General features: G+C 44.3%; 1 protein-coding gene across 6 annotated transcripts in view; it reads right to left on the bottom strand.

The window, feature by feature from the left end:
* MTMR2 (myotubularin related protein 2) overlaps window positions 1-17,749 on the bottom strand; it is an 81,380-nt gene extending 63,631 nt beyond the window's left edge. The window contains exons 1-2 of one of the 6 annotated variants that reach the window (XM_073337802.1): window positions 17,570-17,699; window positions 9,095-9,173 (exon numbers count right to left, since the gene is read on the bottom strand). Coding sequence is in view for 3 of the 6 variants with exons in the window: in XM_073337782.1 (XP_073193883.1) it covers window positions 17,570-17,649 (80 nt within the window). In the remaining 3 variants the exon portion in view is untranslated. Of the gene's footprint in view, window positions 1-2,805; window positions 2,901-9,094; window positions 9,174-17,569 lie in introns of those variants that run through there. The other 5 variants (XM_073337782.1, XM_073337772.1, XM_073337741.1 and 2 more) reach the window with 5 other exon arrangements.
* Between the last annotated feature and the right edge of the window lie 200 nt (window positions 17,750-17,949).

Below are 17,949 nucleotides of genomic sequence, written 5' to 3' on the forward strand. Positions count from 1 at the left end.
CCTCAACCAATCCTGGGCAGCTTGGGGTGGGATGTTTCCCAAAGAAACCATCCAAAACTTTATTTTTCTGCTACACTTGTTCGGCCTCTGAAGGGCTAGAGAGGGACAGATGCCTCTGTCTCTCCGGAAGAAAAAACAATGGCCAAAATTTTCAAACTTGGGTGCCTAAAATTAGTCTCTTAAATCCTTATTTATGCTCCTAAATATAAGTTTGACCTGATTTTCAAAGGTGTGGAGCATCTGCAATTCCTAGTAAACATAATGGGATGGGTGGGGGTGGTCAGCACTTCTGAAAATAGGGCCACTTTCATTTAGGGTGACTGAATAACGTGTTAGGAGACTAAATTTGGTACCCAAGCTTGAAAATCTCTGCCAGGCTCATTCTCATGCGGAAAGTAAGCAAAATAACCTCATAGGATACCAGACTGATTCTCCAATGCTTTCTTTATGAATGTTCCTGCCTGCTGCTGCAACAAGTAGCTGCTTTTTGCTTGCAGAGGCGTGCCAGCTGCTCAGATATTAATTGGTATAAGCTGCTCACACATTTTCACTGTATCAAACTGTATTATTTCTTTTGGCAGCCACTGAACTGATATGGAAAACAGGTGATAAAATGCAGCACCGTGCTAGGCTGTTTCAGCTGCAGAGGTCACAAAGGAGAGAAGCACTGCAGAATATACTTTCCATTTCCTCTCTTCCTGTTTTTCTCAAAGTTTCTCTTTATGTGCAATCCTGAAAATGCAAGGTGAAAACTGCAAATTAATCATGACTAGTGGCAAAAACAATTTAATTTAGAAATTCCAGATGCCAGAAAACTGGCATCCAATTGGTTTGAATTTTGTAGTCGGGCCTTCTAGTACCTCGTGTACTTTCTTTTAAAGCATAAACATACACAGTTATTGAGCATTCCCTGCTCATTTTCAACATCCAAGATAGCAACACTTCCCTGTCAACACTCTTCCCTGCTCCTCTCTCTCCTTCACAGAAGGAAAAAGAAATACCGAAGAAAGTTTGGGTCATATCAGAACAGAACCCAGTCCTCTGAGATATCTCTACTCTGCTCCACCCAGCCAGTGCTGGCCTGAAGACAAGAAGTCCACCTTGCTGTTCAATCCAGGTTTCCCATTTAGCAGCTCACTAAGGGCCTAAACCCTCATTCACGCAAGGATCCCAGTGACTACGCAGTAGCCCCTTAATGGCACAATTCTGCAAAGCACTTAAACAGATGCTTGCTTTGCCTATCGGCAGGAGTAGAGTGCTTGTGTGTGTGTAAGGGTTGCAGAATAGGATCCCAAACTACAACATTTAAAGATTACTATTTTAATTGATTTGTATGACCCGAACACCTAAAAGCCAAAACTGAGATTCGGGTCCCACCGTGCTATGCACTGTACATACACAGTACAACAGACAGTCTGGGCCCCGAAGAACTCTCTCAGCCTAAACCAGGGGTTCTCACAACAAATTTTTTGGTGGCCTCAGAGTGCAGCCACCAACTCTGGCTGTGACAATTTTTCCTAAAATACTTAATTAACTTTAGGAAAAACAAATAAATTTGCACAGGTACATGTCCAAATCATTGTAATCTATCTACGTAGGGTTTTTGTTTGTTTGTTTGTTTTTTTACATATTCAATAATAAAAATAGTGTACAGTTGTCTCTATTCTTTATTGGACCTAAACAGAATACAAACACAAATAAGGTGCTTTGATCATTCTTGTCATTTTTCTTATTGTTTATGTTACTTTTTTTGGTTGCTTTTTTTTTTTTTAAGACTTGCTAGCTACTAAGTGTGCTATGAAAAGTGATATTAACAAACATACAAATATCACTTTTTACAACAGACTTACTCAGCCCCGGCAAGCCCAGGGACAAATTAAGCCTTGGATGGAGAGGTAGGTACAGAGGCAGCAGGGGCCAAGGGTGATGGGGCACTGGGGGAGGCAGTGGGGGGCAGAGGTGATGGGGGAATGAGCTTAGGACCAGAGCCCGTCACCACACAACCAGGGAATGGAGCCCGAAGCCCCGTGGCTGGAGCCTGCCACCCGAGGGCTGAAGCCCAATCCCACTGCCCGCCTGGGAAGGTGCGGAACTCACTGGCTGCCTGTTCCTCCAGCTTGTGTCCCTCCAAAGGGAGACACGGCCCAACCACTCCTGCTGGCCCCTGGGAAGGGGCCGCTGCTTTGCATCCACCCCACCCCCCTAATCACTGCCCTGGAGGCTGTGGCCGCAAGAAAAGCCCCTGGTGGCCGCATTTGAGAAACACTGGTCTAAAAAGAGAAGATGGACAAAGGAAGCATTATCTCCCATTCATCGATGAGTCAGACTTGAATCTTCACAGCAAAATGGACCAGAAAAACAGATTATCCTACCTACAACAGAATGCACATACAGACAGCAACTTAATCTATTATACTTTTATATAAAACGTACACATACAAAAGCTCAGCATACTGTATTTATACTGTACATGTACTCAGTATACAACTGACTACATTTCAGAGTTACCTAGAAGTCATGATTTCTCTGAAGATTGTCAGACACCTACTTTATCTTCTGCTTGACTTACACATCTCAGGAAAAAAAGCCACAGACAAATATATTTTTGAAATAAGAAAGAGCCAATTGGCGGGTGCCCTCTGGCACTCAGAAGAGGCAGACAGTTATATAACATAGGACTGTAACCTTCCCCTTCAAAAGATTTGGCCATGTCAGAGTGCTAAACAATCTTAAAAGAAGCCATTTCAGCACACAAATCATTGTGCATGTTTGTGACAGACTTAAAATAGCCCCCGCGATACTTGCCTGAATAAGAAAGATTCACTTCTGTTGCCAAGCAAACCAGGGTTTCAATCTGACTTCAGTGTTCCAAGCAAAGAAAATGTCACTTTCTATAAAGTTGATCCTTTTAAGTAGCATCCTGAGCTGAATATATAGTACATGTTTTCCCATGAGCAATAAAGGGAGTGCCCTATATTTTGACCGTGAACAAGCTTTTCTAGGAATGCAAATTTTGCTCTCAATAGTTACACAATGGACTAGTCTCACCAGCACTGCTCATGCTCAATTAGTCATTCTTTTATTATTATTTTTTTAACCAAAATTCACAAAAGGCCTGCAGCACTTGCTAAACAACAGGCTGATTGTCTGAAATATTAGCAAGGTTCCAAGGATAGAAAGCCAACACCCAAAGCCTAACTGAAAAGCAGCACATAATTAACAACAACAAGCAACCCTCAGTATCACCCTTTCCTGAGTCAAACAGCCCAGAAGGTAAAAACAGAAGAATACAAGTGACCTAGGCCCAAATCAAAAACATCATGTGGAAGACCAACATCATCATGATCTGTATCCATGAGAGAAACAAAAAGAGGAATCCGCCTAGTAACATGCTCCAGGCTGGTACTCAGCTGAAAAGGAAAAGCCAAAATAATATTCTTATCCAAAAGATTTTAGACAAGTACTGGGAATACACCACATTTTACCTCTGCATCATCGGTTGAAATACAGCCCATGTCAGGAGGGATCAACATTTCTTACTATCTGAAAGCAGATGGATAACCCATGTGAAGTGACTCAGCCGATCTTGATCCACAAGGAACTGGACCAGTGCCTGCATCACTGATAATTTTGGTTGCAAACTTAGTAGCGATAACAGTGAACGATGGGCAGGGCAAATGAATCGCCATTCCCAAGAAGGAAGGGCGAGAAGGATCGTTGGATGGTTAAGGCACTCTCCTAGTACTTGGGACACCCAGGTTCAATTCCCTGCTTTGCCACAAACTTCCTGTGTGACCTCAGGCAAGACACTCAGACCCAGATTTGTAAAGGTATTTAGGAGTTGCCTAGCGTTGTGTGACCCAGGTGATTTAGACACATAATGCCCATTTTGAAAAGTCACTTAGGCACTTAGGAGCCTAGGTCTCACTGAAAGTCATTAGGATTTAGGCCCTAAAGTCCAGCCCCAAAGTTATTTGGGTGCCTAATTCTCATTGAAATCAATGGGTGTTAGACACGTAAATACCTTTCAGAAACTGGGCCTTTGTCTCTCTGTGCCACTGTTGCCTATGTGTAAATGGGAATAATGGTCCCAACCTCACAGGGATTTTGTGAGGATAAATATATTAAAGATGGTAAGGTGCTCGGATATTATGATGAGGGGGCCAGATAATTCTCCCTGCCACCCCAGTAAAGAAGGAGGCACACTGTTGTGTCAGTGTAGGGAAACCTAAGTTGGGCCTGTTTCCCACAATGAGGTTTTCTGTTTATAGGGTTTCCAGTTTGGTCCCATTTCTAATCACTAAAACTTCACTTTACATTTTAAGGGTGGAGGTTCAAAAACATAGACTGGGTATGTAACCCAAATTACAGTCCTCGTACGTTACTGTCAACTCAGACAACACTGCCTGCTAAGAGTTTACTCAGTTCAGTCCTGTCTCACACAGCAGGCCATTGCTAAAAGATGGTGGGGGGAAGGTACTGTAAGGGTGAGAAAATCTATAAGTACTGGGTGCTTTCCAAAGATGCAACACAGCAGAGGACAGTACTGAACTCTGAATCAAGGTTCCCCTTGGGAAAAGAAAGTGGAGGTAGTATTTCAGAGTCAAGAAAACAAACACAGCCTATTTAAAAAAAAGAGAGAGAGAGATTGTACTATTTTGCACAGGTTTCTCTGAAGAGCAGGGATAGGGATGAAGCCATGGCCAAAATGCTGATGTATTCTAGTGATTCCCCAGAGAACAGTTTATTAGGGGACCTTATTAGTCAACACGTTAGAACAGCCCAGTGCATGCAAGGAAAAAAAAAAAAATCAGAAACTGAAACTAATTGATGATCTTAAATCTTTACCAAGTAATAATTAGGGCAACAAAACTTGCATGAACTGGATCAAGAAAAAGACCAGAAGACTTTGTACTTGTTGGTAGGAAACCAAAGGAAGATCGTCCAAATAGGTTGAACAGATAAAATAACTTCTTATTTGTAGCGCAGTATTACCTAGGAGTTCCAGTCATGGAACAGGACCCTATTATGCTAGACGCTGTACACACGATTTAACAGTAAGTCTATATACCTACCATAACTCAGTCCTTATCCTGTTGCATTCCTTTCTCTAGTTTTAAACACTCGCGTAAGAAAATAACTTGCCCTGTTAAACATGCTGTTTATCTTTCATTAAAAAGTTAGTAACTAAAAATACCAGCAAATGACTAATCATTGACATTTGTAATTCCAGACTGGGATTAATTAAAAGAAAGAAGAAAATGTACTTTTGAATACAGCACGTAAATACACCCCCATTTGGAGAGTCACCTATTATCTGGTAGAAATCCTCCAACAGGATACCTAGATATTCTCTAGCAGTCAGATGTTGAGATGCAGTGTGCTCTGACTGCAGATGAAGCCTGGAATAGGGATCAGAAGCCTACTTTCTAATCCCAGGTCAGCCACTGAACTGTTACGTGTCCCTCGGTAAATCAATATCTACTGAAGATGTGGGTGCTCAGCATTTCTGAAAATCAGACCCCATAGTCCAGATTTCCAAGTGTTCAGCACCCACAACTGGGACCAGATTTCTAAAAAAGCCCAACTCCCAGAGGTACCTAAATAAAGATTTTTTAAAAAGAGCTCAGCAGCCAGCAGCTCCCATTGTGATGCATGATCAGGATTTCAAAAGAGTTTAGCACTCGACATACTGGCCACTTCTGAAGGTGTCTAAATGCTGTTTGGAAAATTTGGTTCCGTCTCTCTCAAGGTAGGCACCCAAAAATGGAGACATCCAAAATGAGAAAACGCTTTTGAAAAGGTGAGTCCCCAACCTCTCCATATATCAATTGTCACATCTATATACTGGGGATAATCTTGCAAGATTGCTTGCCTAACAGTTAAGGCTGTTGCATCCATAAATCATGGAAGTCATGTTTGCCCCACCTAGAAAAGCATTTATTCTGCTAAAGAAAATAACTACTCATTTTTCCTGAGCTACCTAAATAAGAAAAATAAAGGTACTTAAATAGTTCATCCCCGCCTAAAAGAGGAGAGAAAAAATCTAAGGCCAGGGCACCTCTTCTGCTGAGTGGAGGTAACTTCTTTAGCAATGTAGCAAGGGTTTTCCTTGCTTGAGACCACTTGGAGTCACGGTCTGGAATCAGAACATATTAACCTAGAAATACATCCACCTACCGCACTGGAGTGTAACTGTCCTATCACAACCAAGGGAGAAGATGGTTATGATCCTGCCCCCATCAGATCACCAGAAGCTATATTGATGTTGCTAATGCTGTCCCTACCCTGAAGGTGGGAATAGGCAACACGGGATGGATCACTTGATTACCTGTTCTGTTCATTCCCTCTGACAACTGGCAGTGGCCACTGTCGGAAGACAGGATACTGGGCTAGATGGACCTTTGGTCTGACCCAATATGGCCATTCTGATGTAATCACATAAGTAATGGGTCACAGCTGATCAGCTGCTTGACAGCAGATATTAGCTCATAAGTTATGGCATCCAGCAGGAAACTACTACATTTTCCCCCTCCCATGAAGGGCTCATCCAGCATCACACTGTTCTGGGGACATCCCCTCCAAATTCCTGATTGGGGCTTTGGAACAACCACAGAAGAGACTGCCTGCCCCTCCCATCGTGGGGCTCCCTCCTCAGAAAATTCTTCTGAGGTTTTACACAGCCCATTGCATGCTGGGCCACAACTTTCAGAGGTTAGTGAGGTGCTCTGGGGATACATCTCCAATAAAGCTTATACTTACATAGTTACGGTGGCCCAAATCCACAGAGGTATTTAGGTTCCTACCTTGCACTGAAGTCAATGGAAGTGAAGAACCTAAATACCTTTGAGGATTGGGGCCTTTGAGCTTCTATACATTGATGTATGGTGCTCCCAGTAATGGGGGACACAACAGCTGTCCAAGGAGCTGAGATCCTTCCTTCTCAAAAAAGCTGTGGGACTCCTGTTTTCAATTATAAGAAGAGCCTGAATTTCAAATCTCAGCTTACTCTGAAGAGTGACTTTGTTAAAAAGACATTGCAGAAGTTCTGGATCAAATGTGTTCAGTTTACAAATAAAAAGATGACCTTTGGGTTTGTTTGCATTTCTTCAACTGTCAACCCGGCTAACACAACATGAGGGTTGTCAAGGTTCCTCCCCCACTCTGAACTCTAGGGTACAGATGTGGGGACCTGCATGAAAAACCTCCTAAGCTTATCTTTACCAGCTTAGGTCAAAACTTCCCCAAGGTACAAAATATTACACCCGTTATCCTTGGACTGGCCGCTACCACCACCAAACTAATACTGGTTACTGAGGAAGAGCTGTTTGGACGCGTCCTTCCCCCCAAAATACCTCCCAAAACCTTGCACCCCACTTCCTGGACAAGGTTTGGTAAAAAGCCTCACCAATTTGCCTAGGTGACTACAGACCCAGACCCTTGGATCTTAAGAACAATGAACAATCCTCCCAACACTTGCACCCCACCTTTCCTGGGAAATGTTGGATAAAAAGCCTCACCAATTTGCATAGGTGACCACAGACCCAAACCCTTGGATCTGAGAGCAATGAAAAAGCATTCAATGTTTTACAAGAAGACTTTTAATAAAAAATAGAAGTAAATAGAAATAAAGAAATCCCCCCTGTAAAATCAGGATGGTAGATATCTTACAGGGTAATTAGATTCAAAAACATAGAGAACCCCTCTAGGCAAAACCTTAAGTTACAAAAAAGATACACAGACAGAAATAGTTATTCTATTCAGCACAATTCTTTTCTCAGCCATTTAAAGAAATCATAATCTAACACATACCTAGCTAGATTACTTACTAAAAGTTCTAAGACTCCATTCCTGTTCTGTCCCTGGCCAAGACGACTACAGACAGACACAGACCCTTTGTTTTTCTCCCTCCTCCCAGCTTTTGAAAGTATCTTGTCTCCTCATTGGTCATTTTGGTCAGGTGCCAGCGAGGTTACCTTTAGCTTCTTAACCCTTTACAGGTGAGAGGAGCTTTCCCCTGGCCAGGAGGGATTTCAAAGGGGTTTACCCTTTCCTTTATATTTATGACAAGGGTCAAGCAAGGTTCTTTCTATCTCGCAAATCATCTCTAGTAAGAAGAGTTCAATTACATCTGTTGAGCACATTGGCTTTAAGTTATGTGCTCAACACCACCTGGGGAACCTCTATTTGTCTTCAATTGGTTTGCACAAGTGTAACTGACTAAAACACAATAAAGAAGTCTGTTTATGAGCCACAAGATGGAGTAGAATCCAGCTCCCCCTCTCTCAGCTGTGTTGGCTCTACAGGACTAACAAGTATAAAAAGGAATGAGGATTTATTTTTCTCATCAAAGTCAACAGATGACTCAGTATACAGAGATCTGTAAAATGGTGACATTTTTACATAGTCACTTTATTGACTAGAACAGCACTTCAAATGTTATTTACTGCATCTGGGGGCGTGGATTAGAGAACCACTAGCTCTTTTGCTCCATAAGGTAGGTGGGAGGTTGGAAAGGAATGGAAAAGAATTAATGGAGTGTAAAAGACTAGAGAAAGGTAGGAGAAAGTCCCACCATTACATGGCTAGATAACTAAAAACTATCTGTCAAAAGAAAATAGAGACAGTAGACAAAAGGAGAAACATGAACATCAAAAATTCCACTGAATTTTTTTCTGGGTCTTGTTGAATTTTTTAAACCAACGCTTGCAGAAGTGTAGTGATCGTTACAGCAGTTAAAAACAGATCCACCCTTCACTTTTAACTGTCTTAAAATGCACTACTGATTATTGGGAGTGAAACAGCTAATAGGATTCCTCATTTCATTTATTCCCACTTCCCCTCTCACTTCCTGTGCTCTTCCTAAACCACCTACTCCTACTTGAGATTCTCCTATTTATGCATCCAAGTACTACATTAGCTCTTTTGGCCAGAGTGTTGCAGTGGGCACTTATGTTCAGCTTACTACCCATCACCACCACAAAATCTTTTTCATGTCTCTTTATACAGCACCAGACATACTATAAGCACTGAACAAATAGCAGGAAAGTAGGTCAAGAGAAAAAGGATCATGAAGGAGAAGCCAGGAGCTTACAGATCCTGTTGATTAGGCTGAGAGTGTGTGTTCGGCTTTTCCTTATTTTTCAGAATCAGTTCCTGTCTTTGTACAGAAGCTATAAATGAATTAGAAAAGAAGGACAATGATAAGAAAACAGCAGAAGTAAAAGTTATACTTAATTAAAGGAGCACAGCTAACAGGACAATAATTTAAAGGGAGGAAATGATGTAAGCTACTACTTCTGTGAGCAGGACATATACTTGAGATGATGGACGACAGACACCCTTATGGTGTCCAGCCTTGTGTCTGACTAAACAGAAAATGGAGGGATAATGTTGACCAAAACCCAAGAGTTCTTCTTATGAATTACCATCATATGCCCTTAACAACAAAATGCTGAGGCGAATTGTGAGAGCAGCCAAGGGTCTCCAGGGTCTATAGGGCCAGGAAGTAGCAGCAAATTATGTAGTTTGACAATAAAAAAGGTAATTCTGAAGTATAAGAAGGCTGGATAATTATTTTTTTAATTGTAAATCATCTGTAGTTAAGAAAATTGTCAAGCAAACATATTATTAAACAAAACACAAGCATCCACCTCTAAAGAAGGCAGCACAGTCAAGCAAATAGGACTGGGAGTCAGGGACCGGCATTCCAATCCTACCTTTACCCCTAACTAGCTGTGTGTCCTTGGGCAAGTCACTTCATCTCTGTGTGACACTGTTTCCTCTTCCCACCCTCTGTCTACCTTGTCTATTTAGACTCCAAGGGCCACATTTTTAAAGGTGGTTCGGTGTCTAAATCAATGGCAGTCAGGCACCTAGGCACCTCTGAAAAACCCACTAGGCACCTAGCTGGCACATCTGCAAAAATATCTTTAAAAAGCTAGCCCCAATCTCTCAAGGGCAGAGATTCTCTCTCCCCATGCTAATTATAATACAAGAACTAAAGAAACAGATGAGTGTCAACTGTATGAGTGTCAGTGATTCCCAAACTTTTCAAAACTGTCACCCCCTTTTAGGCTACCAGTATTTTCACAGTTCCCTCCCCAAATCCTCAGCCCCTGATAATGGACTTTCCCTATGATACAAACGAATTATAAGACTTTATAATCCATTCATTATGTTAGCAACATACACAAAAATGTACAGGTGTACAAATTTGCACCCAAATATATTTGTTTCAATTAAGTGTAATAATTTGTCTTTCACATATTAACATTAATGATTAATAAGAATGGAGGAGCCTGTCTGGAGTTGTTAACTGGTTCTAGACACAGAGTGAAGTTTCTCAGACACAAAAGTAGCTCATTCTCAACACCCAGCCACCGACTGTACTTATTTCTAATGGCACCCATTCTTGAAAATCCTGCCTCACATATATATGAGGAATCAAAAGGAAGAAGCATTCTCACAGCCTATGAAAAAAGTGATGGATATTTGTGCTTCACTGACCACCAAAACCGGCAAAAAAATCTTCAGTTTCAAATTGTAACTTCAATGAGTCATCACAAGGCAACTCAATCCACCAATGTGACACATCTGGCAGCAATGTGGTTTTGGTGTCTAAAATTCAGAGAGAAAGCCCCCAAGGGATTACAAATTCATCTCCTTCCAATGTCAGCCTCGTCCTCGGGGAAGAATGCTTCAAATAGGACCTTAAGTTGCCGTCAGAGTAGGTGTCCACAGGGCCATAATCAAGATGAACAGGGCCCTTAACACCATTTACAGCTATTGTTTCAGCCAGTCTGCAGATTAAGGCAGGCATCACTGCATCTGTTTATGCTCAATTCATGTTATCAAAGTTATCAATGCAACCATAAGAGTAAGTAGTATAATTATTTTAAGAAAGGGAAGAAAAGGGAGAATGATTGTGACTCTCCAGAGGTTGCAATCCCCACTTTAGGAACCCCTGAGCTAAAGTACAGCTGTTAGAACTATTTGTATTCTTCATAAAATAGGGTTAGAATATTAATTATGTGATAGTGCACCCCATAAGGCTTTATGGAAATATACTTATGAATATATATATGACATAACTGGAATATATTTTATGCTACATATGCCATATAACCTCTCTCTGTAAAAGTTACGATCTACTAAATCTATTAATCCTATTTCTATGCATGTATCATTTTTGTATTCAAAGTTATGAATATTGGCTGTGTACTTGCTTGATTTTTAAGTAGCCTTAGTAAAGCATTTGGTCAGCTTCTTTAGAAAGGAATTTGCAACTTAAGTGTCCAGTCAAGAAGCACTTAACACACAATGGATCTTGGAAGGCTCCAATCCATATAAGAAGTCTACATGAGGACGTTCAACATAGCACGTGGACAATGGCTGCTGCCTGTAAAAACTGCGTCATGCATGGACATGTGACTCGCCCATGTGACTCCAAAACTCCATCTTGGAGCTGGACTTTGCATAGGAGAGAGGAGGGGGTCTCCACCCACAAGATAAAGTCTGTTTAAACCCCTGAGAGACCCCTTCATTTGGTCCTCAGCTGGCTAAGGAGATAGCCTCTCCACCCCCAACGATACCTGAAAGAAACTGGAACAAAGGACAGTAACTACAGGGGGTGAGAGTGAATGCTGGACCCAGACTAGAAGGAGGCTGGGGGGGGGGGAAGAGTAGGGCTTTCTCTCTTAATTTTAGAAACAGTTTGTTTTAACAATGGTTAAGCCAAATTCTGTTTATTTCTGAGTTAAAGTCATCAAGTAATTCTGAAGTCAAAACTTCAGATACAAGGTCACTGTAAACTACAGATTCCAGGGCCCTGAAGACATTCCGTGGTGAGCTAAGACACTGCTGGGAGCATGAGACCTAACTTTCGCAGCAGATATATACATTTCCTCACCATTAAAATGACTAGGGTTCTTGAGTGAGCAATAAATCTTTCCACCTGTGGTAGGCCATCCAACATTTTTGGACTGTGCCTCAAAGGCCTTTCATTACAACAAAATGGACTTATAGAAGGAATCAGGATTTTCTTAAAAAGGCTAAATGCAAACTATCCAGTCTTTACAGTTCAAGACAACATCCACAAAAATGAGATGTTCCGAGTTCTAAAGTTATTTCCTTTTGCAGTTAAGCTAGCTTACATGAAGTAGTAGTAAAACAGATCGACATGAAAAGAAAGCAGAACCACCAAAATGAAAGAGCTAAGAATTTAAAGTATCAATTCTCAGAAGCAAGGCAAAGAATAACTTGAACTCTGTAGATACACAGCTCTAGAATAAAGGAATTGGTGGAGGTTGCTAGCTGGTATGATTCCCCAAGGCACATGAATGCTCTTTGGTGGGAGATAGTTGAACACTTCCTTCCCCCCACTAGTTGCTAGTCTCACCCCCATCCATCTGGCACAACAACAGATCCCAGAGCTGGAGATCTATTCCAAATACCTTTTAAAAATACTGTGTGATTGTGACGGGTTGCGTCACAGAAACCCCTTTGGGAACTGCCAACTGATGTGCTTTGACTACCCTGAGCCCGCTTTCCCTGCCAGCTTAGGACTTCAGTGCCCTGCCTGGTTTGAGCCAGACCCACTAGCCTGCTGCAAACCCAGACCCAGGTCTGAACTACATCCCCTGAAAGCTGCAGGCTTAACTGAAAACAGCTTAAGAAGTGCTCCTGTCTCCAACACCCAGATGCCCAGTTCCCAATGGGGTCCAAACCCTAAATCCATTTTACCCTGTACACAGCTTATACAGGGTAAACTCATAAATTGCTCACCCTCTATAACACCGATAGAGAGATATGCACAGCTGTTTGCCACCCCACGCCCCCATAAGTATTAATACATACTCTGGGTTAATTAATAAGTAAAAAGTGATTTTATTAAATACAAAAAGTAGAATTTAAGTGGTTCCAAGTAGTAACGGACAGAACAAAGCGAATTACCAAGCAAAATAAAATAAAACATGCCAGTCTAAACCTACTGTAAGAAAGTGATTACAAATGAAAACCTCACCCTCAGAGATGTTTCAATAAGCTTCTATCACAGACTGGATGCCTTTCTAGTCTGGGAACAATCCTTTCCCCTGGTACAACCCTTGTTCCAGGGGGTAGCTAGGGGATTTCTCATGATTGCAGCCCCCTTGGTTCTGTTTCATCTGCTTATATATCTTTGGCACAAGGTGAGAATTCTTTGTCCCTCTCTGAGTCCCCACCCCTCCTCAAAGGAAAAGCACCAGGTTAGAGATGGATTCCAGTTCAGGTGACCTGATCACGTCACTGTAAGACTCCATTACCCACTTGCCAGCACACACTTATACAGGAAGACTTACAAGCAAAACAGAGCCATCTACAGTCACTTGTCCTGGCTAATGGGAGCCATCGAGAGTCCAAATCACCATTAATGGCCCACACTTTGCAGCCAAATTCAGTGACATATCATCATGGGAGAAGACACAGGAGAAAGACTCCTCCATAACAAAGAGAAAAATCACTAACTCCTTATCTGTGCTGTTGACAAAGATTCAACCTCACACACTGCAAAAGGGAATAAATTTTTATGGCCATGCTCGTCTTTCCTTGTGCAACAGAAAGCAAACTGGTTCTTAAATGTTTTTCTAGTTTGTGGTAGAAAATAGGCAACAGATTTTGTTTATCCCCATGAAGAGTTATTTCTGCAGGTTACTCACTGGAGTAAAAGCTGCATGAAATGCACACATAACAGGTTCTATTAATAATAATATCACCTAGCTCTTACAAGGTGCTTTTCATTAGTAGATATCAAAGCACTTCACAATCTTTAATGCATTTATCCTACAAACCCTCCTGTGAGATACGAAGTTTTAATATCCCCATTTTTAGAAAATAAGGGGGAAGGGGGCAGAGGGTTTCCTACATTGTCCTTGGCTCCAGGCACCGCCCCCCACAGCTCCCATTGGCCGGGAACCGGGAACTGCGGCCAATGGGCACTTCGGGGGAGGTACCTGGAGGCGTGGCAAGGGCAGGGCACAGAGCCCTGTGCCCCCAGGCGCCACGCGGGGACGTGGTTCCGACCTCTTCCCGAAGCAGCGCAGCAGCTCTCTGCCTGCCTGCCCTGGCCCCGGTGCGTGCCGCTGCCACCCCAGAGCCGCTTTAGGTAAGCGGCACCGGGCCGAAGCCCAAACCCCTCCTGCACCCCGCACCCCAACTCCCTGCCCTAAGCTCCCTGCCTGCACCCGACGCCCTCCTTCACCCCAATTCCCTTCCCTGAGTCCCCTGCCGCACCCCATACCTCTCCTGCACCCCAACCCCCTGCCCTGAGTCCCCTGCCGCACCCTTCCTTCACCCCAACCCTCTTCCCTGAGCCCCCTGCCACATCCCTCCTGCACCCCAACCCCCTGCCGAGCCCCGTGCCGCACCCCGCACCCCTCCTGCACCCCAACCCCCTGCCCTGAACCCCCTCCTGCACTCCACACCCCAACCCCCTGCCCTGAGCCCCCTCCTGCACCCCAACCCCCCTCCCTGAGCCTCCTCATACACCCCACACCCCTCCTCTGCCCCAATCCCTTGCCCTGAGCCCGTTCCTGCACACCGCACCCCCTCCCACACCCCAACCCTCTGCCCCAGCCCTTCATACAATTTCCCCACCCAGATGTGGCCCTCGGCCCAAAAAGTTTCCCCACCCCTGCACTAGACCATCCTTCCATTTTAAAGTACATAGAACGTCAAATACCATTGCTGACATATCCCACATACTTCACTACAAAGGAAAAACTAACTCCCAAAAGACTACAGTATCATCCTGATAGCACTTTCTCGTTCAAGTACCTTTACTTATGTGAGTTCTAGGGTAGGCACATGTGTTTCCAGAAACACATCTTATGTACTTACAGGCTTACACAACTGACCTAACTTTGCAATCAGATCTAAGAAAGCTGTACGATAAAATTATGTCAGGGTGGGGTATAAATGCATCATGTCTGTCAGGTCATCTTTCACCTTTCCAGTTTTTCTAATTTAATTTAAAATGGATATTCATGCTCCTATAACCCAACAAGTTTTCGTGTTTTCATAGGTAAGAGTTGTGAATTTTGATTGAATTGTATCTGTATTCTGAAAGGGATTATTACTATTAAATAAGAAAGCCAGATTTATAAAACTAATTATGGCACCTGCACAGTACACTGTACTCCCACACCATCCCCATAAACTGCCATGCCATATACTGAGCATGTGGGCAAGACCTATCTGCCAGACAACAGAGAAAGAATTTGCTGTAGTAACTCAGAGCCCTCCCCATCTAGCATCCCATCACCGACCATTAGATTTGCTGCTAGCAGCCACACCTGAGCTTCATGCCATTGTAGGCAGTCATGTTATCCCATCCTCTCCATAAACTTAACAAGCTCAGTCTTGAAAAAAGTTAGGTTTTTTTGCCCCCACTGCTCCCCTTGGGAGTGTGTTCCAGAACTTCACTCCTCTGATGGTTAGAAATCTTCATCTAATTCACCAGACCTAGGGCTGGAATGCCTCCTTAAGGTGGAAATCAAACTCCCAGCTCAAAAGTGTAGATATACCCTCAATGATCAGCGTGGAGGAGAAAGCGTCTTGATTTTAATGAAGAGGGGACAAGAGCTGGACCTGTGGGAGTGGAAAGGGGTGTAAAGTGAGACAGGGAGCCCAAAACTGGCACTGGAGGCTGCCAGGGTGTGGAGAGAAACTGGGAGTTGGGTGACTGGGATCCAAGAAGAAAAACTAAGGGGTACACTGGGAGCTGGGGGGAGGCAGGAAATGAGATTAGATGAGGAGCCGGAGAACTGGGACTGGCTGGGCAAGGGGACTGAGAACCAGTAGGGAAGAGGAGAGACTAATTTGACAAGGAGCCAGAGGGGAGGGGGAAGCTCTGTGATTCAGCAAGGGGGTTGACTTCAAGCCAGGGCGGGGAAGAGAGAGCAAATGAGGACCTGGGAGGAGGGAACTGGAAATGGCTGGGAAACAAGATTGGGTGGACTGGAGACTCCAGCAAGATGAGACTTACGCTCCCCTCCAGAGCCTGGAATGGCACCCAAGATTCCTGAGTCTCACCATTCCTCTGATGTCAGCAAACATCTGTAAAACCCACTGGCAAAGTGTCCCACTCCCTTTTAGTGCTGGTCCACAATAGAGGATGACAACCTACTAGTTCTATCAGTAACTCAGTTAGTTCAAGTGGAAGGGGTCCTTGTGGGAGAATCTAAAGGTTCCAACCTTGCTGATGATCCCTATAAGTGTAAATATGATGCCACATGATAGAAATTCTGTTTTTTTTCTACTTGCTTTTTTGAAAACCTAGGAAATTATACAGAAACAATAATAAAAGATTATTAAAGTTGTTACAGAGACAAGGTGGGTGAGGTAATATCTTTTATTGGACCAACTTCCAATAAAAGATGGAATGAAGTTCCAGTGAAGTTGATCCAATAAAAGATATTACCTCACCCACCTTGCCTCACTAATATCCTGGGACCAACACAGCTACAACACTGCAAGCAAATTATTAAGGATACAAAGTCAAGTACTCAAAAGTTAGGAACTGCTACAATATAAATGGTCAAACACCGCTATCAACATATCCCAGAAGCATCATTACTGAGAACTATACAATATGAGTACAATTTTGTAAACACAAAAACATACACAATCACTTCTTATGGGATCCAATGGATTAACCACACAGATTTTTAAGTGCTGAATCGTATAATTACACAATATTCGTAGAGGTCTTACTGATTTTCAAACAAAAGTTATGTTTTAAAACAAGTGAAAATTACGCATTTTCAAAAAGCCTTTACAAAACATGAAGCAATCACAAAAAACTGGAAGTTTTCCAACTTATTACGAGGGGATTTTCTTTTTCTTTGTCCTTTTTTTTTTAAATCAACACACATTCAACTGCAAATCACTACATTAAAAATATATGTGCTATGCCTGATCCTCAATTTCAGCTTCAGTGTGAGCCATCAATCCAGGCCGAATGCTTCAACCCACCTCCAAGGACAAATGTCAAATCACGGAGCCCTGCCCTACATGGGACCTCAATCCCTTTTTCCCTGCTGGGTAAAAACTTGCACCAGTTCCATCGCTTTTATCCACTGTTACTTTGCTTTGTTGGCAGAGGGTTTATTTGAAGTGGTTGGTTTTTTTAAGACCCATCAATCACTGGACGCAAATCCTCCCTTAAGGGCTGTTTACGGGGGACCACCCCAGATCACCAACGGACCCAGAAACCTGATTTCCACCCCCACCTCCCAAGAAACTTCAGCCCAAATGAAGCAGCCCCCGGTGCAGGGATGTGACCGCTGGAGACCGGGCGCCCACAAGCGAAGCAGGGGCGGAATATCCCCAGCCAGCCCCCTGCCTGTCATCTAGCGGGGGAGAGGGGGATCATTACAGGGTTTGCTCAGCAAAGGCTCCCCCAGAGACAACCCCGGGGGAGGGGGGGCGGCTTCCTTCGCGGGGCCACGCAGGCCCCGCGGGCGGCAGCTCCAAAGCCAGGGCCCGGCCCCGCTCCCGCGGGCGGCGGCTGGCGGGGGAGCCGGGGTACCTGGAGAGCGAGTCCACGCTGGGCTGGCGGGCTGCAGCCGGCCTGGAGCCCAGGCTCTCGCAGCTGGAGCTCTTCTCCATCGCGGGCGGCGAGCGGGGCGTGGGGAGGGGCGGGCGCCGCCGGCGGCCGCTCAGGCTCGGGGCCCGGGGCCGGCTGGCTGCCCGCGGGCTGCGGCAGGGCGGCTGCGGTGGGGGCGGGCGGCTGCCATGTCCGCCCGGCGTGCAGCGCGAGGGGGCGGGGGAAGAACCGGCCTGGCCCGACTCGGCCCGGCCCAGCGGCCCCGCCGGCGGGGAAGGGGAGGAGAGACGCCCCCCGAGCCGGGCCGCCGCTAGGGGGCTGGGACCATCCCACCCCGCAGCCTCCCCGCTCCCTCCCGCCGG

The sequence above is a fragment of the Lepidochelys kempii genome, chromosome 1 (assembly GCF_965140265.1).
Source record: "Lepidochelys kempii isolate rLepKem1 chromosome 1, rLepKem1.hap2, whole genome shotgun sequence".
Lineage (NCBI taxonomy): Eukaryota > Metazoa > Chordata > Testudines > Cheloniidae > Lepidochelys > Lepidochelys kempii.